The sequence below is a fragment of the Eleutherodactylus coqui genome, chromosome 6 (assembly GCF_035609145.1).
Source record: "Eleutherodactylus coqui strain aEleCoq1 chromosome 6, aEleCoq1.hap1, whole genome shotgun sequence".
Lineage (NCBI taxonomy): Eukaryota > Metazoa > Chordata > Amphibia > Anura > Eleutherodactylidae > Eleutherodactylus > Eleutherodactylus coqui.
In genome coordinates, this window is record NC_089842.1 from 155,575,730 (window position 1) to 155,600,133 (window position 24,404).

The 24,404-nt window shown below is 42.9% G+C and overlaps 1 protein-coding gene across 1 annotated transcript in view; it reads right to left on the reverse strand.

Moving 5' to 3' along the window:
• Positions 1-24,404, reverse strand: part of ATG2B (autophagy related 2B) — a 77,388-nt gene that overhangs the window by 46,095 nt on the left and 6,889 nt on the right. Inside the window, exons 2-17 of the mRNA XM_066608044.1 lie at positions 21,241-21,403; positions 20,996-21,145; positions 20,025-20,127; positions 19,788-19,950; positions 17,985-18,164; positions 15,642-15,738; positions 13,910-14,092; positions 13,665-13,819; positions 11,993-12,095; positions 10,158-10,419; positions 9,774-9,924; positions 8,707-8,799; positions 6,801-6,989; positions 3,619-3,892; positions 3,413-3,524; positions 775-970 (exon numbers count right to left, since the gene is read on the reverse strand). Coding sequence (XP_066464141.1) covers positions 775-970; positions 3,413-3,524; positions 3,619-3,892; positions 6,801-6,989; positions 8,707-8,799; positions 9,774-9,924; positions 10,158-10,419; positions 11,993-12,095; positions 13,665-13,819; positions 13,910-14,092; positions 15,642-15,738; positions 17,985-18,164; positions 19,788-19,950; positions 20,025-20,127; positions 20,996-21,145; positions 21,241-21,403 — 2,574 coding nt within the window. The remainder of the gene's footprint in view (positions 1-774; positions 971-3,412; positions 3,525-3,618; positions 3,893-6,800; positions 6,990-8,706; positions 8,800-9,773; positions 9,925-10,157; positions 10,420-11,992; positions 12,096-13,664; positions 13,820-13,909; positions 14,093-15,641; positions 15,739-17,984; positions 18,165-19,787; positions 19,951-20,024; positions 20,128-20,995; positions 21,146-21,240; positions 21,404-24,404) is intronic.

Sequence of the window (24,404 nt, forward strand, 5' to 3'; positions counted from 1 at the left end):
GCTACTTCAGATTGAAAGGAGTGGTGGTTGCATATGCTGCATTCATTTTCATATGGGACTGCCGGACATAGCAGGAGTACAAACTGCTTGGCTATTTCCGTCAGCCTCATTGAAATGAATGGAGCGGCAGTCTTAGAGGTGCGGTCAGTGCTCTATTAAATCTGATGTCAGTGCAGATGATAGATGCGACTTCACAGTGGATGGGGGAAGGGTCCCCAGTTCTTGGGATCGGTAGGGGTCCCAGTGGTCAGATTCCCAGCAATCCATCAGTTTTCACCTATCCAGTGGATGTGTGAAAACTTTAAAAAAAAAAAAACCTTCAGGTCTCCAGAATGCCCCTTTAAGAATCCAATCTATCCTAAAAAGTATGTGCGATTCTGGTGGTGAAGGGTTTGTGCATGAAATTAGAAGGGTTCAGTTGGGGAGCAGTGGGTATACCAGTTGGATTCCAATCAATAAGACTTTAGACATATGCAGTTAGTATCACCCAGGCAAACTACACTCCCAAATCGTACTGGCCACATCAGGGCATGTTCAAATGTAGTGGGAATGCTGCAGATTTCAAGTAGTGGAATTGGCTGCTTAAAATCTGCAGCATTTTAAAGGAACAAGAAATCTCACAGCCAGCAAAAAAAAAAAACAAAAGAAAACTGCGTAAATTAACCTAAACTATATCCCCAGGTCAAAATCCATGTGTTATATGTGGATCTTGATCCGGATAACAACCAAGATCTGATGCCTGTGAACATACTCTTACAGTGATCTTTCACAAACCTCTTCATTTTCAAACATGACCCTTCTAGATGAGAACGGGGAAGGCTCCGGACGTCTAAAGTCGCAGACATCTTTAAGTGAGTGGGAAGTTCCTTCATCATCCTCCTGAAATCTTCCATCAACTTCATCATCCTCCTCTGCAGAAACTCGCTCAAGGATTGAATGCACAGCGATGGGATTGATTCTCAAAACAATCCTTAAGGCAAAGAAGAACAGTATTATATTAGTTTACATTATGAAAAGCTCTACAGCTTTCTAATATATCGGGTTATTCACATAGAACGAGCAGATTTGGGGATTTAATTACAAACTCAGTGATGTGTGGATTGTGTACCTGTCTTTTGTAGTTTGTTTGTAAGTAAATTCCCAAATCTGCTCCTTTTTTGAATAACCCTGTACTTTGCGTTTCAATCTTCCAAGATTTTCAAAGCCTCTGCTTTCCCTTTAGATCCAGAGACTGAAAATCTGTACAGAAGCAACTTGTCACAGCTGATGGTTTGCTACAATTATATCACATAGAATACAGGTCCAAAGCACAAAAGACAGAGATTCTCTAATGTCTGTAATCACGATTTCTCACACATACCACAAAAAACACCACTCTAGTAAGTAGATGAATCAACTATTTAGCTGAAAGATGAGGAAACAAGAACAGGAAAGCATGGACTGCTGTGGCCGGTAGTGTTCTCTTACGCACCCGCCCCACGTCGATCCTTGGTGCCATCACTTGCCGGCCTAGGAGGGCTGCAGTAACCCAACCAAAGACCTAGGTGTTACGGAATACGTGTATCGCTTACTCAGGGATCTCTCAGCTAGCTAGCACTCCATCCATGCACAATATCGGCCACTACTCTGTATGTGAAGGACTCAGACCCAGAACTACACACATGAAGTTTAAATAGATGACTGACCCTAATTTGCAGGCTAAATAGCTGATTCATCTGTACTTGAGTAGCGTAGAGATTACAGACATTAGAGAATTCCTGTCTTTTGCACTTGGACCCGTGTTCTATTTGAGGTGTTGCGGTGTGCACATCTATGGTGTAGTGGTAGATTCCACTAGTCTTACAGCAGCAAACATGGAAACAGCATTCAACATTGGCAAAAGGACCTTTATTATATTTTCGTGTTACAAATTATATCCAGTCTAAATACCGTATGACAGCAGCACAAATCTCTCCTATGCTGATGTTTGCTACAATGTATCAGTGGTGGTAAAATGTATCAGTGTTAAGTCCAGAGTGTTTACGTCACAGAGGATGGTCTAAGACTGGATACAACTATAATAAGTTATGAGCTGTGATTAGTATTAGGTCTGCACTATTGCTGCTGGAGTGTAGCCCTAGTCCAGCCTTAACACAATTTTACAGTTTATGTACAGAAGTAATTTACATTAAAGGGGTTTTCCAGACAAAATACTGTTGCTGACCAACCTATCCTGATGATAGTTCATTAATAGTTGATCTGCTGCTTGGGATCCCAGCCAATCAGGAGAGTGGGCGGCAGCTGTCAGCTCTGCTACATTGATTTCAATAGCAGCTGAGCCTGCAGTTACAAGTTACACTACACAGAGGTCATACCATCAACTTGTGCTCCGACCCCTGTGTGTAGCAGAGACCTGCTCAGCTGATTGGCCGGAGTCCCGTGTGGCAGACCCTGACCGGTCAGCTATTGATGACCTATAAGAGCTGTAGTTACTAGTCTGCTACTAGAAACAGTCAGCCTTGTTCTTGTAAACTCCCCTAACAGCACAGCTCAACTCCAAAAATGCAAGAGCAGATAGTTTCTTTAATATTAGACAAAAGTGCATTGCCCATATGTAAATATGACATTTCCCAGAATGCAAATGTATTGAAGTGTAAATGCAGCACTGGTGCATAACAGAGGCTGTAACTCCAGATCAGTACAGATTAATGTATCTGCACAGCAACTCCGTCAGAAGAATAGCGAGTGCAGCTCTGGAGTATAATACAGGATGTAAAGGCCCATTTACACGTAACTATCATCACTCAAAATTTGTTCAAACAATCGAAAATGAGTGATAAATCGTTACATGTAAATGCGGGCATCGTGCACTTTTCGTTTGAACGATGATTTTAAGGTGAACTTAAAATCTAGCGTTCAGCTACTGAGAGGCAAAGCAAACATTTTTATGCCTCAGCAGACTGCATGCTGTTATCTCCACGTGAGTCGGCAGATCACATTGTAATCTGAGGTCAGCCGGGAGCAGAAGAATGCAGCTGTGAGATTAATCACATGCTGGGCTCTGCAAACAGCTCATGGAGGCCCTTTTACTTGCAAATGAAGATAATAAAGTGTTAATTGCCATTAATAATTTTTTCAAATAAATCGTAAAATCTTTCAATCTTCTGAGAGATTATCTTTGCGTGTAAATAGGCCTTAACTCAGAACCAGTACAAGATAAATGTAAGGTATTTACAAAGTTATTGACCCTTACGTAGATTTCATTTTATAAGTTATGCGTAAAATGGTGTTCAAAAAGTGAACTTCCGTTAAAGAAAACAGCAGAGTAAATCTACAATCAGAAGTAATGGCAGGTTTACACAGAGACCTGGATAAAGTTAACACAAGATATAATTTATAATTTGATTATAAAACACAGGAAACACGGATGAACCTTGGCCAGTCAAAGTTGTCCGATGTGGTCATGTCTCCATCTACTTCATTGTTCTTCTTCACTACCCTGAGGAACTGGATCTGGGGGCCGTCACTTTCCTCCTGGAAGGCTCCTGAATAAGACACAGAGTAAAGAAAGGATAGACTCTTTCATTAAAACAGGCTGACTCGGTGCAGCTTACTGGATTCTCTACTGCAGGTGCCTACCAGTTAGCTCTTTAAATGTGAACTCCAGCTTCAATTGCTCCGGAGAACAGCCGCCAAGGACCTCAGTCTTAAACTCCACATCTGAAAAGTTTAAATGTAAGACTTCTTTTTGGAGAGATTTCTTGAACCAAGGACCCCGTTCCTGGTCAGATCTGAGGTCAGGAATTGGGAAACGTACAGCAAGATGCAGTGAGGGTGCAGAAACCAGCACTGATGTCCTCGTGTTTGCTGGAGATCGAGAATCGTCCAGAAGAACCTCGGGAAAATCCTTGTGCTGGAAAAAGAGGCAAAGTTAAAGTTATGGTCTACAATAAGACTCCATGCTTTAGTTTTTACGGAGTAGGAATTGGTATGTTTTGTATCTAGCCACCATTTCTGCGTTTACATAGTTTTAGGTTTTATTTCTTTTTAAAAGTTGTTTATTTTTTTTAGGTGCTTTTGAGCCTCATAACTTTATTTTCCTGTCGATGAGTCTATGTGAGGGCTTGTTTCTTGCAGGGTGATCACTTTGTATTCTTTTTTTGCGGGTAATTATGGGTGACAAAGAAAGAAACCAAAAACGCAATTTTGGCATTTGTATTTTTTTTTTTTTTTACAGCGTTCAGCAGGCCAGAGAAATACTGTGATTTTAATAGTTTGCTCTTTTATAGATGTGGTGATCATTTTTTTGTCTTAGTTGTGGTTTTTTATAGGAAGAAAAGGGAAAAGGAGGGTTTTCTGAACTCCATTTATATTCAATATTTACAATTTTTTTTATTATACATATATATATATAATTTGTTGACAGCGGGCATGATTGCCTGAACAGATTCAAATAATCAGGGGGAGTAGAGTCTGACGGGACTCAAACTAGGGAAATGGAAAAGAGTAGGCACAAATAGACTCACTGACTCTGTTGCTGCCTGCAGCTGCAAACCTCTGCGGTCATACTAGCTGTCCCGATGACATGACAGGTTGGGCTGAAATCCATGACACGCCTGAGAGCCTACACTAGGCCCCCCGTCGTCATGGTATCCCATCAGCCCTCCCTTAGGCTAAAAGCTTCGATATCACGGCCAATGCTGACCATGATATCCAAGTAGTTAAAAGTCCGCAGCTAGCTCTGATCAAAGGTGGCTGTCAGGTGTTTCCTGCTCCCAAGACTGTTCCATACTCACGCCGGTGACCAACAAACGTATATGTATGCCCTTGGTTGTTAAAGGCCATTTACTTTTTTCAATGTCCTAATAAATCTAAAATGAAGCAACTTTGAAATGCGTTTTATTAAAAATTTCCTATAGTTTTTGTTTTTCTCTACTGCTCCTATTCACACCTCTATGGTAACAGACAGCAGATAAACGCTGTGCAGTGTAATCCTGCAGTCTTGCAGTGTAGTACTTTTTCCACTTGTCCCATGCTATGTGCAAATGAACATTTGGAAGGTTATTTGGAGTGAGAGGACAGACAACGTGGACTATGACTGCAGGACCAGATTATACAGAGTTTATTGTCCGTTATCATGGAGACATATGGGAGCTGTAGAAACAAGTAGAATATTTTTAAATTAAGCCTTTCCAATCCACTGTCTGACGTCTAAAGACATTCTGATTGAAGGCTATACAGCTTCAATGTCGGAAGACGTCCGGCTGGATATTCTTACTGTAGATTACTGGCCGCTCTGTTGTTGGGGGCCTCTCCAGAATGTCCCATACCGAAGTACTCGCTCTAGCCAGCAGATGGCGCCATTGTATAATGGCAGAAAGAGAAAGCTCCCTAGGATACCTTGAATCCAAAATTGGAGTGCAAAGGGTTAAGACCCGTTGCAAAATTGCTTTCTTTTATATGCTTTGAGAGAATAAAAAAATCCTCTGTTGCCTGAACACGTAAAAAAAAAAAAAAAGAAAATTATAATTGAAAAATTATGATATTGCCTGCAAAGAAAGAGACAACTTTTTTTTGTTCTCCGTGTCAGCCTTCTTGTGTCCTCCAATGAAGCGACACAAAAACGCATTTGCAAGATGGACATAGCCGTTAAGCACTGCAGTTTTATGCTGCACAGTAGTGCTTCCAGGAAACTACACCATGGTCTTATTCACTTGAAGTTCCCAGTGCAACAGGCGCCCTTGAATGCTGCTGTGCAGCAGATATGCCAAAGGGGCCGCTAGCTCTTCATTCTCCAGATTGCTGGAGAAGACACACTGATTGTAATACTATGGCTCATCCAAGAGAAACCCCTATAATATTAGAAGATGCCACTACCCCTTTAAGGTAGGATTGTGGTTTGCACTGATGGCCCAGAATAGCAGGTGGTGTCACATACTTGGTGACAAACTCTACCTGGTGCGGTAAGCCTGGGTTCTCACGGGACGGAAATTCTGCGTCAATTCCGTCCCATGTGAACCCAGCTTAATAGTGTCTCTGCTGTTGCATATTCTGATTTTGGAAATGCAGTTCATCAAGTTAGTCTGTATTCAGATGGCTGACAGCGAGTTGTACCTAAGATTCCCAGCTACAAACTGCATGGACATCACATGGACACCCCGTCTGCCTGCTGTCCAATGTGCTGGAGAGTGGACATTGCATATCCTACTCTCGTCTGTGAATCGGATCAGAATAGGATGAAACAAAAAATGCGAAGAAAAAAAAAAAAAAAAAACCACTGGTCTGAAAAGCCCATGATTTTAAAGGGTCCAAGTTTACGTTCACCCCTGTAATGGGGAAAATTGGCCTCAACCTCATTGGGGTTTCTTTGCCTTCTTCTGGATCAACACTGGGGGTTAATAAGCTGAACTGAATGGACATGTCTTTTTTCGGCCTCACATACTATGTTACTCGGTTACAAACTCGGACAGAGCTGGGATCTAAAACTCATCCGTGCGAGTAAGGCCTTATTCAATGCCCGACATGATGCTCCCACTTCCTATGTGACATCTGAAACAACTTCCATAACTTAAGTTTGTGGGCTTGCTATTTTATATGCTTACTGAGCTCCTGGGTAACTCCTCTAATTTAGAGCAGGGGGTTCATTATTCTGTATATATTTACCTATCTGATATGTCAACCTCCCTGTATGCCATGACAGGCTAATGGGCATGCTCATATGTCCCATATTACCTTTAAAAATATGTACCTCACATAACAAAAAGGCAGAAAAAAAAGAAAGAAAAAACTAAATAAAATAAAAGTATTATATATAAACCCACCAGACTGATGTGTTTGTTGTAGGATGTGAAGAGATGTGAGGTCATCATTTCCACAGTTCCCAACTTCTGCACCTGCAGGAGCGAATTTAATCTATCTACAATGGTGACATCGAGCTCACAGGAGGCGGAGGACAGCTGGACATGCAGCTCCGACCTTTGTGGGAGAGAACTCAGGCGCCCAGAACTACCCTGTAGAGAAAAATGATGGAATTACTACATGGGAAGAAAGTGTGCATTACATTCCTAAAAAACGATCCCAGCAATGTTTGGAAGCAGTACATATTCGGGAAACACCAGTCCTGATCATGTCCAGATGTATAGTTCTCTGGTACATTGTAAGGGTACTTATTACACCTTGTGGTCACACCGCAGAACTCACGCAGTTTACTGCTAACTGCTGTGCTTTACCTGTTCTCACAGCAAAGCCATGGGGAAAAGTACAGGTGGAGCATAATTAGATGTAACCTGAAGGCGGTTACTGTATCAAGCAGATACACATCATGTGGTTGTGAAAGGTGTATGAGACAAGCGTGGGAGTCAACTGGCTGTAGGGTGCCCCAATTGCTTCCATCCTCACCCCAAGGTACAACTGTGGGGCGACAATGGCAGCCTAGAACTCCCCATGTATGGATTCCAATTAAGCCCTGTCCGTTCTTAATAGGCAACATTAAAAATTTCTATAAACGGTTATTACTATAAACTGCAATAATGAAGTATTGCAGTATATAGCAAAAGTGATCTAGTGATTGAAAATGTTAGTTTCCAATGGGGATGGTTAAATAGGAATGTAGAAAAAGTCTTACTAAAATTTTTAAAAAAGTAAAAAATACACAAAAAAAAAGTTCAAAAACCCTTCTTTCCCACAGAATTGAAGAAAAACAAAGCAAAAACAGATTTTTGGTATTGCTGTGTTCGTAACAGTCCAAATATTAAAATATCATGCTATTTATCCCACATGGTGTACACCATAAAAACAAATAATGAAACAACATAATTGCATTTCTTTTGGCTACCTTGTCTTCCAAAAAAAAAAAAGTGACCAAAGGAGATCTACCCTAAGGCCTCATGTCCACGGGGACAAATCTGCAGCAGGTCACCCGCACGCGTGATCCGTGCCCCATACGGATGCATTGGACACCCGCAGGTAATTAAATACCTGCGGATGTCATTTTCCCTTGAGGCGCGGATTGCGTGTGCGGGAAAACACCCGCGGCATCCTCCATTTTAGTGCGGGTCTCCCGCAGGCTTCTATTGAAGCCTATGGAAACTGTCCGGATCCGCGGCACACCCGCAGCTAAATTCCTGCTCTCCGGCGCGGGAGAGCAGAAGTTCAAAAAGAAATGAAGTGCACTGCGCAGGCATGCCGAGCATATCCGCCGAGGTAAAGAAAGAAGATCCGGCCGCGACGGAGGGAAGATCCGCAGCGTCCGGACAGGTTAGTAATGCTTACTTTTTAGACTCATGTCCGTGGGAAAGGAGGGACCCGCTGCGGGATTCTGCATGAAGAATCCGCTGCCGGCCTGATTTTCCACGTGGACATGAGGCCTAAAAAAATGGCACAAATCGAGACACAGCCCAATCCAGACAAAAGAAATAGTTATGGGGGTCAGTTGCCAGAGTATTCAGGAAATGACTGGCACTATGAGTTATGCATCTGCCTAGTTATGGCCACCACACAAAGTGCAGCCAGTGGCAGGATAAAGAACTCCAGGCGGCTCTGTTGCAAAGATGCAAATGATTGGCATAAGATTTACCACCCTGAAAGGGTTAATTCACCCATCTTAGTCATGGCACTTTGCTGTCATGTCAGGTTTTTACCGCATAGCAACAAAATGCTGTAGTTTTACTGTTTCTGACAAAGCGTAAGCTGTAAACCAAACACCCATTAGGTTAGCTTCGACTTCACCTGTGCGCCTCGGTTTTCCGAATGCTTGTAGTGTAAGTGAACGCACGGCGATGACCGGCAATCAGGGTCTTTATCTACAGTAAACTTCAGCAGCTGAAAAAACAAACATAAAAACAAATACGTTGTGTGCAGAATACAAATCTGAATTACGGCAGCAGTTCTCACCCGGTATTGTGGGGTTATATAGCAAAGAAGCCGTTAATACATTACTGCAGAATGAAAAAGTTCTTCAACTTTCTAATATGCTTTTGTGGACATTAACTGGAGTTTAATACATTTTGCACATTTTTGGCTGTCTGCACCAGAAATTGAACTCCAAGGCTGCTACAAGCAGACAAAGATTTGTGCTAGAATTTAAGCCAGTTTTTGGCACAAATGATAGTAAATATGTCAGTCCATAGGATGCCTCGTTCTCGCCCACTTTTAGAACTGTTGAGAGAAGATTAAAATTGCCAAAAAAATTGTAAATGTGGCATGTGCCACATTTTATACAATAAAGCCTTTAATCCCTCTATTGATGACCTACCTTGAAGATTACAGTCTTCAAGGTAGGTCATCAATAGTTGATCACTGGGGTCCGCCACTTGGGATCTCGGCCAATCAGCTGATTGGGCGCCCACTGTCAGCGCTGATACACAGTGGGTTACAGAGTGGAAACTGCTGCTCTGACCCCATCTAGTGGTCAGCACTTGAAACTGCAGGCTGAGATCTGATTAAAATCAATGGGAGCTGCACCTGTAGTTACAAGTGCCGGCCACTACACAGGGGTTGGAGTAGCAGTTTTCGCTTTATCCTCCTGTGTGTAGCGGCAATGACAGCGGGTGCCCGATTAGCTAATTGGCGACTGGGATCCCGAGCAGCAGACCCCAGCCAATCAATTATTGATGACCTATCCTGCGGATAGGTCATCAATAGTATTTCCTGGAAAATCTGTTTAATGACAGAAGATAAATGCGCCAAGAGTCTCTCAGTTGCATAATAGGAGTAATGGTCCTCACCATGGCAGAAGATGCTACACATCACTCAATCCTATTAATAATAATCGTACTGATATAGAAAGTCATTACCTCTGTGTACTGAGGAGGAACAGGCTGTAAATCACTGGGAAAGAGACATTCCAGGAGCTCCGTCTGACCAATGCACACATCTGTGCTGTAGCACCGAGAGCCAGACCGCTGCCGTTGCTCATGGGAGATTTTTATTTGTACCCCTATAAACCTATTAAGCAAAATAATAATTAAGATTTTGTAGATGTTATATTAACAATTTATCTCTGGATGTCAAGAACAGCAGAATAGTGAGTGCAGCTCTGAAGTATAATACAGGATGTAACTCCGGATAAGTACAGTAAGTAATGCAATATATTTACAATTTCATTCCGATATTCAGTTCGCATGTTCTACATATCTACAAAGCAAATGCACGTAAAACGTAAAGTGCTTCATCTATACCTAAGGTGATCGTGTGTGCACGCTTCTGCAAAAACATTCCGTAAAAAGGCAAAGTCATTTTGTGCAAAGGTCTGTGGTTCCAGGGTCTCAATGCGGTTAAAAAAGCTAAGAGACAGGGGTGTCAGAGGATTAGGGCTGGATGTGCTCTCCGTTGGTGGCAGCGGGTCAATGTGAAGCACCGAGGCGGACAAAGAGCCTACAGCAAGTCTGAACACTAGTTCAGGCCGAGAGTCATCCAACGAGACAGATCGGTTCGGTAGTGCTGCAAGAGAGGAAGAAAGAAAACTCCTTTTACAAGTATACCAGCAGTCCGGACAACATTTCCCATATACAATGGTTATGATCTTGGATACTGAATCCTGAATGTTGCCTCTGCCTCGCCCCTTGGAGGGGTAATAGGCTGAACTGGATAGATATATGTCTTTTTTCAGCCTTACATACTATATTAGTATGACTGTCTGGTACCCAATTGTTCTACTCCTGCCTTTGACATTGTTCTGACTGCTCAGTCTCATCCTCTGACCTGCCTTATAGTGGCTTCTATCCTGTTGACAACCCTTTGTGCTGTTCCTGATGACCCTACTACTGCATCAGTGCTACTGTCACTAATCCATGACTACTGTATGGACCATAACCTAGTAGCCCCCCTGCAGGGTAAAAGGTGAAAACCAGGGGATCCTTCAGGGTACATAACACAGAGAAATCCAATGCAAAGTTTTCCACATTGATTCCACCTGTAAAAAAAAAACATGGCAGCAGAAATCCAAGGCTAACCTGCGGATGTGCATGCAGATTTTGTTTTTTTGGTTTTTTTTCAATGGGCAAATCTAATCCATGCAGATTCAACGTCAAAGGACATGTTGCTTTTTTTCTGTGGATCAGGAAGGGTATGGCGTCTTCTTAGGGAGATCACCTAGTGAAGAGACTTCTAAGGCAATACGTACTACTCTGAGAAATGTATGCAAGTGGAAAGATGGAACACTGCCTGTACAGCGCGCCACCGATTGGAAGCCAGCAATCTTGCAAGCCCATGTCACACCTTTCAACAAGCCTTGCCCCGAAAATGGCTGTCTAGGCATGGTTTATCTTTTCCTTCTGGAGAAGACTCTGGCTTTGGGTTATATTCCCAGTCATTGTTACAAGGTCTGACATGGAGTTGCAGGAATGCTGCCTTCCAATAGGTACTGCTGTACAGGCACTGTTCTACATTCCCATTTGCTTATTTTCCCCATATGTGGATTTGAAATCCTTGAAATGAAAAAAAAAAAAAAAAAATCTGCGTTATACAGGCTACAGCACAGATTCCTATTGAAAGTAATGGGACGCGGATTTGCCATGGATTCCACATCAAATCCATGGCAAAATTTTGCCATGAGAACATTAGACTCTGCACGCCAATCTAGTCAGCATTCTGGTATGTGGTTGTAACACTAAAATAGCTAGAATATATATATTTATTTATCCCAACTACATATGCAGCTTATATCAGCAGGGAGAAAGTAAAGGGCTGCAGTAAAGTGTACAGCCTGCAAGTGAATGAAGCTAAGAAACTGCATGGAGGACTCATTTTTTATTCTATGTTAGGAGTTTTAATTTACACAACGAGGAGCAGATCCTAAGAGGTTTTTAGCTGGATCACAGGATATATTCCAGGAAATCTTGTCTTAGCAATAGTACAGATGAAGCAATTGTCAACATGTCCAGTCCCTCTTAATAACTACAATGTATTGCAATGCTGTAAACTGAGTTATCATAATGCTTTAGTGTCAAGTTAACATTAGCTACATCTGAAGGTTGCTGCAAAACTCAAGACCAACTCAATGTATAAAACTTACAGGTTCTTCTAAGGGAATTTTGGTGCATGTTCGGTTTGAATGAAGCCCCTCGTACTGTAGGCTCTTCCAGTCTACTATGTTCCTGGTAGTCACTCCATCCTGCCTGCAAATAGCATACAAGTATTTCAGTAAGCACCAATGGCTATACAATAGTAAATCAGAGTGGCAGATACATTTTGGCAATTAGGTCTTATTTACTTGCAGATATATTGGCATTTTTTTCTGTTTTGATGCAATGGCCAATGTAACCAAATTAAAAAGACAGCGATAGACAACAGTGAAATCTATTGATGGTTTGTGGAATGCAGGTCTTCTTTTTAAAGGCTGGTTTACACGGGCCGATGATCGCTCAAACAATAGTTTGAGCAATCATTTTGTATAAACATTAATTGGCATTTAAGTAGCTACTCAGCTACTTAAATACCAATTAGGTGTGCAAATGAAGCCTTCCCTGAATGCAGTGAATAGCCGGAGGGCTCTTATCTGCGCTCAGAGCCTTTGTTCTCCACGGGGAAACAATGCTATCAGCACTCCCTGTGGAGAACTAATGATAAAAGTGAGTGGTGATTTTTATGTTGCGCTGAATTTCACGATCAGACGATGGGCGCACATTTACACGCACCGCTTATCGCTAATATGATCGCCGATTAGCGATTTTTTGGCGATAATCGGCTGGTGTAAATGGGCCTTAAGCTGGAGAAAGCTAGTTGTTGCTAATAAAAGGCGTTTTTTTCTATTTTTACATCACACATGAAATACTGCATGAGGCTCTTTACTTTTTATAGCGGTTCAGTGAGACAACCATTGATGCATCAATAGTCTAGTATACACCAGGTTTTCCCAAGGTCTGCAGCACTAAGGAGCTCTTGGTAAACAAACAAACAAAAAATATCCTTTCTTGGGGAGCCCCTAACAAATTCATAAAAAAAAAAAAATGAAGACAAAAGCACCCAATGACTATAAATCACTGTAAAGAAAAAAATATGGTTTTGTAATTCAGACTTTATGATACAAATTATATTCAAATCCGAGACGTCAGACCCTACAATTAATTCACCCTCCAGAATAGAACCCTAAAGATAAAGCACAAATGCATAAGTCAGCAGCGCACTCACTTATCATATTCCTTGCAAGGTTTAAATGCAGAAACAGCACCACAAAGTCCCGAAATCCCTCGTGGACACTTGATTACCAAAATTTGTAGAAAGTGACAAAATTCATCAGGGTGTGAAGTTATCAAACAGCATGCTTGACAAAGACCCTTGCGGGTCAAAATATTGCATGATACTGTTTATGTATACCATTTTCTAAGTGCTGCCATTCTGTATATACGCTAAATTAATTCAGACCTGTGACCAGACCCCTAAATTAAAGGGGTTGTATCAGAATCGCAAGATATTCCCTAGCTGATTTTGAGAACAGGGGTCCCATGTCACCCATACTCCTCACTGCTCCCCCACAGTGAGGAGAAGACTGAACGGAGTGCTGGCCGCGCAAGAGCTCCATTCCTTTTCAATGGAGATAGCCAAGTGGCAAACGCTTGGGGATTTTTGTCAGCCCCACTAAAATGAATGGAGCGCTGATCCGAAACATCGGTTGGACATCTTTGGCATACAACCTTGATCAGATAAAGGCATATAAACTTTGCTATTGCAAAGCAGGCTCTACCTACCGCAGTGCCCCCTAGTGGCGAGCCGACAGGAGAATTGTTATAAGTGCTAGTCAACGACAGGTCTAAATCCACTGTTGGTGGATCGCCAAGAGGTGGGAGGGAGGAAAGACTGTGAGACATGTCCATGTCTGCCATCGAGAAGAAAACTTCTTCATCTAAATTAGAGTAAAACAAAAGGTTTCTAATTGCAAAGATCGATAAACAATAATTCTCTCTACACCGAGGAGGAGAGTCACACTCCGCACCATGGCTAGAAGGGGTCTTTGCGGTGTCCGTCTCATAAAAGCTGTGCTCCGCAGACGCACCCCCAGACAAGTCTTCCTTCCTCAGATACCGCTTCAGCTCCATCTGAAGCCGCAACTCATCTTCTTGTTGCATAGGTCGACTCTTCTTGTCTTTCCTAGACCGGTCCAATCGGCCAGAGGTTTCTAAAAACAGTAAAATGGGCGAAATACAAGTAACAGTCAGAAGAAGCCACTTCCAAAAGAGTCCCAGAGGTAGCCAGACCCCTCACAAAAATGACATCAGGAAGACTTACTAAGGAAAATATGCCAGAATTTTAGATGAAATGGCACAAATAAACTGGTGTACCTGCTGGGCGCTAAATTGATTGTATTTCAGGCACTTTTTATGCCTCACTAGACAGTTCTGAAGTGTTCAGAAAATGGGACACGGTTAACCCCTTAGTGGCCAAGCCTATTTGCACCTTAACGACCAGCTAATTTTTCTTTTTTTTCTTGCATTGTCGCATTTCAGGAGCCATAACTTTAAAATTTGTCGACATAGCCGTATAAGAGCTTGGTTTTTGCGGGAGATCCGCGCCAAGCTTCTAATGTAGCGCTGTCTTTGGACCATGCTGCACAACAAAGCCCATTAACGGCCACCGTCAAAAGACCTATGGGCAATCGTTAGGGGTTAAAAGTCTGAAACCGCATCAGTTTTACTGATGGTGAGCACTACTATTTGGGCTAAATATTGATGTAAAGTAGGCCATCAAAAAGGTTGAATAAGTAGGAAAAAAAGCATTTACGTAGGTTTCATTGCCATGGTATTTGCTCATGGATGACAATGGGGAGAAAAATACAGGAAAGAGACATGCAATGCTGTTTTACGATCAGGTGTCAGAGGTTCACCCATTTGGGACCCTTCTTCTAAAGTTGTTCATACAACTTCAGTAGTTGGAGATCTCAGATGCACTCCACTTCCATTCATCGAAGGACTATCAATTCTGTGTACAAGTACCCCAAGCTGCTGCCAGACTCCATTGACAGCGACGTATCTGCCTTGAGAACAAAAGGATGGAGTACGATAAAATCTAACATGCAGAATTCTTCTTTTCCCCAACAACTGCGGTCAGGTAAGAGTCGGGAGACCTCCATACGAATTGGGTGTAAAGTCTGTGACCACCATAATTCTTGTGGATCTAACCTGTACATGTATTACATGGTCTGTCATTCATTGCACTGCGGTGGGAATGCTGTATGAATGGCCAATGGCTGCTGATCACTGGGGGTTTCTAAAGCCATACCTAAAGTGATTGGCGGATTGCCAGACCAACTTCAATGAAGCATGGGATATCTTCACAAGACAATCCCTTTAATTCATTCATAGTCAATGGGGACAAGCTGCTTACATAAACTCAAATCACACAGAAGATGAATCCCAAGATTAATAATGTTATAAAACCAGAGAAAAGCCCTAATTTTAAAAAGGGACAATAATAAAACAGTAACTCTTCCTGCACCATAAAACGTTAGGCATGTTTGCACAGATTCCCATTAAACTCGTATTAATGATACATTTTAGCTGGAAAACCATTAACACATAACGGCCCCCTGAAGCGCAAACAGCAGAAGCGGATTAGAGCACATCAAAATGAACAGATGTTTTTTGGAAGGGTCAATGAAAGGACAGAGCCGAAATAATAAATGTGGATATGGGGTTTATCTGGCAGCCGAGATGAGAAGCTGATCTTACCTGGGCCTGCGATGGAGGACAACATATCCAGCAGGAGGTGAACTTGTCGAGGAGAAAGGAAGACGTGAAAGGAATCCACGCGTCCGTCCACATCCAGCTGAAGAAAATCAGAAATCTCATCAGCAACCAGCAATGACACCAACGCCTCAATGCTTCCAGTACTTGAGACCTAATCTCTGCCGGCTATGGGGGTGCGCGGCTGCCATGACCACAAGACAAGGAGTCAGTAGTGTACGCAGTGAAGCCTATAGTAAGAAACATGTGTTGGGTTTGTATGAAGAGACTGCATACGTTTCTTTAAGTCTCATTCCTCTGAAAGCAGATGAGGGCAGGAGAAAATAGTAGGACAGATTAGTCTTTTTCCCTGTGTCTATGGTGTGAGCATCAGTACCCCCTTACCTTCACTGTAAGGCTGGGTTCACACTGGGCGGATTCCGGGCGGAAATCCCACGGTTTGGCTGCAGCGAAAAACCGCGAGATTTCTGCCAGGAATCGGCTGCTTCAAAACCGGGGCACTTATCCGCGGGTTTTGAAGCAGCTTGGCCGCATGCCTTTCTGCTGCGGCCGGTGCTCCCATAGAGGAGAGCGTGGCCGCAGCAGAAGAAGGAAAAAAAATGAACATGCTGCGGCCGGTGAATCCGCGCCACAGCGCCGGCTTTGCCGTGGCGGATTCGCCGTCCCGTGTGGACGAGATTAGAGAAATCTCGTCTACGTGGCTGGCTAATCTCGGGATTAGCGTCCGCAGTCGGATTTGCCGCGGCGAAATTCCGGACGGAATTTCCCCACAAATCCACCCAGTGTGAACCCAGCCTTAGGGTTGTGAATTCTACGAAAAAAAACTTGACTGAATTAAAGGGTTATTCTCATCTCAGGTGAACATAACTGAGATGGGAATTAAGGGCTGTTCTTCATGGACAACGGTGGCTGGGATTATGTAAGGAGCCAAATTCTTCTACGTTTTTTCTGTAACTCCTATAAAAGTGAATGGAGTTACGTAAACCGGACAGCACAGCTAACTATGTTGTCTAAGATGTGGAAACAATGTAGCACACTGTGGTACCCAGTTTACGCAAGTTCCATTCGTGTCCATGGAAGTTATGGATACAGTGCAGAATACCGGTTCATCTGTTTCCAGAACATCAGCCCCCTCAGGGTGCCCACCCACTAGTGTTTTTTTACTGCGAAATTCGCAGCGTTTTTTTTTTTCTGCAGGGGTCTTTGGGCTATGGGACATGCAAAGCTAAAATCGCGATTGCGCAAAATCGCGATATCGCGGTAAATCGCGATTTTGCGCGATCGCGATTTTTACATTACAAGTCCCATAGACCCCCTGCAGAAAAAAAAACCTGCAAATTTCGCAGTGAAAAAAAACGCCAGTGGGTGGGCACCCTCAGGGGACAGAATGGGGCATTTCTGGAGATAGATGCTGGTCCCAATGTTGGGATATACAATAAATGGCTGGGGTTGGGTATGCCCAATGGGAACATTTATGGAATATTCACAAGTCGTGTGGAGAATGAGGGTCCTCCAACCCACCTGGTGAGGTGGCCATCAAATCCCGGAGAGGAGTGAGTAGAGAAGCGGACACACTCACTTGGGAATATCCCTGTAATTGGCCAATAAATACTACACAACTACTACATGTCCATCGCCAGCTTTAAAGCAATAGCTTTCTTGTGACAGACTGGCTCTCCCTTTTAAAGGCTGGAAATGGTAGCGGGAGATGCTGCAGGTGATGCAGAACAGGTTTAGCTAAAGCCATGTTCATATCTCTGCTCTTTTATCTATTTTTAATTAATTGTTTTTTTTCTTTTCAGAATGTAAAAAATCTGTATATCTAAGTGATGTAAGCTGAGGCAAACAGATCCGCTATTTTGACAGATCTGTTAGATCTGTCATAAAAGTGATAGTTAGGGTCCGTTTGTATTGGTTTCTAGTAGTTATCAGTTTTTAATTGATCAGCTTTTTTTTCCCCTTTTAGCTCTAGTTTTATAATTGTACATGTGCAGTATGATTTAACAGATCCATTAACCCCTTTAGTGGCACACCCAGAAAATCTCCGGGGCTTGCTGCACTGACCATGCAGTTAAACCCCTGAAGATTTCCGTGGACAGCTCCAGTGCTGAAATGTGCAGAGCACTGAGCTGTCATCTGAAATCTTCAGGGGTTTTTACTGCATAGTCAGTATGCAGTAAAAACCTGTGAGGCATGACATGGTCTGCATCACAAAGCAATAAGACTCAAGATGGATTCTTTAGGCAGCCCCTCCATTTTTGTTTGCGCCCCCCCCCCATAAACCCATTCCTCAGTACAGTTAGTGAGAGTAACCAAAAAGGGACTGACCTTTGCCCCCGGAAGTACTTCATTCTGTTTAAGGATTAGCCCCAGCTCAATTTTACCGACCAGTGTGGCAATCTGTACCGGGTCAGAGGGAGTCACTTCGGTTACGCTTCTCGTGAACTGTGGGTGGGGTTCAAACACAGGTTTGGGGTTCCAGCTCGGTGAAAGTTTTGGCTCAGTTTCCTGAAGAAGAACACCAATAAATATTAGAGAGAGTCAAGAATTGGTAGAAGGCATCACAAGAAATCATGAAAATTTTGCTGCAAAACAGTTAAGAATCAGCATACTGTATATGCAGGTATTGCAGCATATTTCACCCTTTGAAGTGCGAAGGCTGAAATCTTTAGCGCAAATGCACAACATAGAATGACCATGCTGTGGATTTAAATCTGCAGCATGCTCGTTTATATGCGTGGAAAGTTTCAGGTACATGTGGATGGCATTTTTTTTTAAAAGTCCACACATATGTATTGTGCTGTCACTTACTGTGGATTTGTGGTGCAGAACCTGCACCACAAATCTGAAGAGAGTGCATCACATCTGAACTCACCCCTACAAGACACTAGCTGCAGACTGGATAAACCTTATTATTTATTACTTGTCATTAATAGAGCACCAACTTAACAGCAAAGAACGGCGTCCAATCAGTCACTGTCCATATTGGGAATAAGCCGCATCCACACAAGTGACATGATCTGGACACAAGAAAATCACAACGATATCGCATTGGTGGTCCATACGATATTGCTGCATTTTCTCACGGTGATAAGGCGATTTTGTGTCGCTAAAAAGTTGCACGTGGTGATACAGAGTTGCGTGACTTTGTAGCACCACGCGTAAGGATTTTCAGGGGGGGCTTGAAATATAAATAAACCCTAGCTTTAATTAAAAAAAATTAAAAAAAAATAATATATATATATAACCTATGAGGCGCTGTCATCTCCAGCACATCTTCTCCCCTGAAGCTTCCTGGCACTCGTCTTCAGTCTTCTGCCAGGCCTTCCTAGATTGTAGGATCAAAATCCCCACCTCCAGGAAGGGCTGCTTGTAATTGTTTCAGAAGCACCGTGGCCCAGCAAATCAGAGCTGGCGCTTGATGAACCAATCACAGCCATTCAATGAATGGCTGTGATTGGCTCCTCGAGCGTTGGCTCTTATTGGCCGAGCCGCACGCTCGGCAACCAATCGGAGGCAGGGATTTTCAAAGTCCCAACCAGGAAGCTCTGCAGGAGAACTTCAGAGCCTGAGAGGTGATGTATTCCTTTTTTTTAATTTTCTTTTACTGCAGCTATGACTTAGTTTATGGCTTTTACAGTAGGATTTTCTGCTGTAAAAGTTGCATCGCATGAAAACCACGCTTTCATGTGATGTGATGCAACACATAGGAAGGCTCCATAGAGAAACATGGGCTACAAAAAAAAAAACAAATCATGACTGTATAGAGCATGCCGTGATTTTGTAGTCTCGCAATACCACAGCCTACGAAACATCGCTGGTGTGGAAGGAAATAGGAAAGCATGAGCTCTACATACATTACGATTTGTGCACTGTTGCATTGCAACAAAATTAACGGTGTGGATGCGGCCTTAAGAACTAGTTTTCCTGCGACATTTTTGCGGAGTTGGAGAAAATACATGTGACTATGGGAGGTTCAGCTAGTCATACTGTAGCATATACATTAAATTGCTACAAAACCAGCAACCTGAAGCAAAACTGACAGCATGAACATTATCAGATGCTGAACTAAAAGAGTTTTCCTACAGATCCCTACATGTACGCACAAGCAGAAAACAACATGTCCATTACCACGTGCAATGTAGAAGAAACCGGTGAAGTTCTGGCAGATGCCGGGAACTCATCCCAGAAGAAGGAGACTCCACTCAGTTCGAGAACTTTATGAGCGAAGGCAGAAGGTCTGTGCACATTGATCCCGGACTGCTCGTCCACAGTCTCATCAGAATATACAGTCCTGCAGGTAGAAGATCAGAGGGTAAGCGAGACCACCTCCCTCCACGCTGAATCCCAAAATATCGCATCACTTACCTGCTGATTCTAATTTCAAGGGCACATCCAGTTTTAGAGTTTTCAGGGATATTCTCTATTCTAAATACGGTGTCGATAAATGTGACTCTGACACGTCGCAGGACTAGAAAACAATGATGCCACGTGAAAAACAAATATTTACAGCTCATAAAAATATTAATTAATTCAATCAATAACAAAAAAGTCCAATTTTATAAATGAAACATCACGGCCTACAGTGGGGATATAAGGCGATTTTTGCCTAAAGAGTCAGATTTTCGTGCCGCGTACCGACTTCAGAAGAGGACACAGCTGGATCGTGGGAGAATATTTTTTTTTTTTAAATCACCCCCTGCCTCCCTGTCACATCCCCTAACAGCACCATAACTTAGTTTATGTTGCTGTGGGGATGGGACGGGGTGCCTTTAAAGCCAAAAGGGACAAAAAGACAAAGCCTGTGATTTTACCCTATTAAGGCGTACAGAATATGGATGAAGGTCCCCCATCTACTAATCAGATTGGGGAGTTACTCCCGCTCTAGTGGACCCTGCCCATCCAAGTATTGTATGGACTATCATTCATTGGCCAGGCACAATAACTACCAATTATAAGGATCAGAGAAGCTGGTAACAAACCATTTAGTACTTCTCTTTAGCTGAAGGTCTGCTACAATTGTATCCTTTCTATGCTTATGGCCCTTTTACACGGGACGTTTGAACCAGCACATGAGCGTGCGCCGTCACCGATTATCACGCACGGTCGTTCGGTTGTGCGAATTCTGAGCCTGCAGTTTAACTGAGAGGATTGTCTAGACTGGACACAATTGTAACAAGTGTTAGATCTGAAGGATTTGCAGCCTCTGGATATGAACAAGAAATGTTCACATTCACTGGCAGCAATCAGATATACTGAAAAAGGTAAGAAATTAAAAAACACAGTGTATTAAAAACTTGGAGAAATTTGTGATGAACTGCTGCATCTTCAAGTCTTACCAGTTTCTATTGTTTCTGCGAACTTCTCCAACCCCTCGAATGGCTGAGATGATTCCTGCTCATCAGTCAGTTTCTGGCTCAGACACTCCCTGGCTAGCTGCATGCTACTAGTCATGAAGCTGGACCAGTACATCGGTTCAGAGACAGAACCTGTGGAGGAAAAATGCAAAAATATGGGTAAGCGCCCTAATATCCAATCCAATGTGAAAACTGATGAGAGGCACCATCCTGCAACTTTTACATACGTGGTCGTGGTCTTGGCCTGAACACCACCTCCAGCCCCTTCACCTCTAGTGCACAGTTATCTTGTAATAAGGATCCCCAAGGCACAGACAGGGAGATGGTCTGTATAAAGCCTTCAGTCACTTCCAGTGGGGCATCAGCCGACTCCATTATTTCATTAAGACTCTAAAAATGGGAGACACAAGTACAGGAGGCAACCAGTCAGATAGCACAAGATGGGAGGCTGTGACACACACAAGGATGGCGGGTGACTGCAACTAAAATCCGGCATTACAGTATTCATAAGGAATATAAAAGCCCATTTAGACACAACGATTATCACTCAAAAGCCTTCTTTTGAGCGATAATCGTTGCATGTAAATGTGCCCATCTTTCACTTTTCTGCCGAACGATGGAATTCAGTTTGGCATGAAATCCATGGTTCAGCAGAACAGCTGATAGAAGGGACCACACGCTGTGTTCTGCCCAGGGAGCGCTGATAGCAGCTGATTGTATTGTCTCAGCTGTCAGCCCCACAACAGAACAAAGGGAATTTATTCAGAGAACAGCAGGTGGTCTCTTCTCTGAATACAGCTCCCAGCGTCCCACATGCTACTAATTGGTACTAATAGGCATTAGTAGCAAGTAGTAGTTTATACAAAATGATTTGTCAAAAGCCATCTTTTGAGCAATCACCTTTGTGTCTAAATGCACCTTTAGCCAAAGGCCATAAGTGGCAAAATCAGTGTATCATCTTTTGCTCTTTCTGGTTGAATAGAATTCTAGTGCAAATTTCTAAACAAAGCTCTGTACATCTACTGACCAAGCAGGGAATGATGGGAGATTTGAGCTCTGAAGTAGCAGTATTGTGAGTGTAGCTCTACAGTTTAAAGGCTCCCTTACACTTAAACAATTACCGCTCAAAATTTGTCCAAACCTTAGCAGTGACTGTCGGCCCGTGTAACTCAGGAGCAGTACAGGATAAGTAATGTATCTACACAGTGACTCCACCAGCAGAATACTGAGTGCAGCTCTGAAGTATACAACCCTAATCCCAAAAAAGTTGGGATGCTCATATAATCACATTTTATTCCAAACCAAACACAGAACACACGTCAGAAGGTGAAAGGAACACATTTTTTCATTTAATTACCGTAACTCATTTAGAAATTGATGGCAGCAACACATCCCAAAAACAGCTGGGACAGGGTTAACATAAGGCTGTAAAAGTAAGGCATACTGATGAAAAACAGCTGCTGACAGTCCTATTGACATTAAAAGAAATAGAAATTGTGCAAGAAAAATCGCAAGTGGCAGCGATGTTTTTGCGAGAAAAAGCAGCACTGACGCTCAAAAAAATCACGGGAACAAAGACGCCGTTTTACTGCGATATTCTTGCGGGGATATCGCGATTGTCCATGTGAAACCGTACAGTGACCCAACTTTTTTGGACTGGCTGTAATGCAAGATATTAACTAAGGATCAGTACAGGCTAAATAACATACACAGTGATTTCATCAGCAGAACAGTGAGTGCAGCTCCGGAGTCTAATACAGGATGTAACTCAGGATCAGTACAGAGAAGTCATTTATATTCAAAGTGACAACTCTCTATGTAGATTTATTGTAAATGTTGGCCATGCCCTTTAATTCCTTTGTGGAGTGAAGTATGCAGGATGACGATTAACTCTCTGTTATCAGCCTGAAGCGATGTCATCTTTGCATTTACCCACATGACATAATTGTGCACTTTCTCCAGATAAATTCTATCAGTGCTCAATACCAAGAGGCTGCTGCTCCCGTCTGAAGTCTATTTTCGGCTTCTCCGCAGAGATGACATGTCTCCCGGTGTGCAGATGCAGCAGCATGAATAGGCAGTTTTGACGTTTGCCGAAAAGTTGCGCATTGGCAAAATGTTATGGGTTCAAATTTAAAGGGGTCACCAGATAGAGGCGCTCTAACTTTACTGCAAAAAACCTCAATTGTATCTAAATAATTTCGCAACTTCACTACAACAGCAAGTTTGTTGACTTTTTGGGTCGTGACCAAATTTTCCCAAACCTAAGGCCTCCTGCACACGGACAGGTCGGATCCCCCATGCAGGATTGCCAAAGCAGAGTTCGACCTGGTGCCCCCAGCTTACTGCTCTGCCGTCTTCCTTTGCTGCGAATGTGCCACCGGCGCAGTACAGAGGACTCCGGGCCGTCACTATGGCGATTGTTGCGGGAGCCGTGGGCTGGATTTGCTGCAGCATCCAGAGGCCGAATCCCGCAACGCAAATCCGCCCTTGTGCAGAAGGCTAAGGCTGAGCTCACACGAATATAATTTCATTGTGTATTACGAGCTCATAATAAGCAGTGAATGGAGTCAATGAAAGAAAACCGATTTCCATTGATCCAGTAACACTTGCGTATATTAATTGCGTATAATACGCGCGTAAAAAAAACAAAACACAGTATGTTCTATACGAACGCGTATTATGCATGATAGAGCCCTATTGTTCTCTATGGGTGCATATAAAAACATGACTTAAAAGTTGAAAAAAAAACCCAAAAAAATAAATAAAATCCCGGAAGACAGCGCATGACCGTGTACATGTGAGCCCGGGACAACTCTTACAAAATAAGATCTATCACTCATTCCCGAAGCGGCTCCCTCTGCTGGTCATATGCAGCTTTACAGCACTACTAGGGTCGTGTGCGTGCCATGCATGGTATTTCTTTTTACAAGCAAAAACTTAAAAAAGATTTATATAAAAACTTTATCACCATATAATAAAAAGTTCTGCAACTTTCAAATCTACTCTGTGCTGGAGTTCCTCACCATTTTTAAGATCTCTGTGACTGAACACAGAGATTTTAACGTTCCTTGGAGGACACAGCGAAGACCTTGGGTATGGCTCCTGCCACTAGGAGGTGGACATTAAGCATAGAAGAGTTCACAAGTAAGCTTTTAAGCAAGTTCAGCTAATTCCTCCTGCCGAGCACCAGATAGGATGTTGTTTCACCCATTCGGATGAAGCCGTACTAATCCAGGATGAAGCAGAGGGCCAACCCAGTCACCTCAAAGGATGATTTGGTGAAGGATCCCAGCTGTTTATCATGCTGGTCTCTTAAGGATGATGCACTGGCGAGGGGCAGGGTGGTGCAGTTGGCAAGGCGAGAGATGGGAGGATCCACCAATAGGGG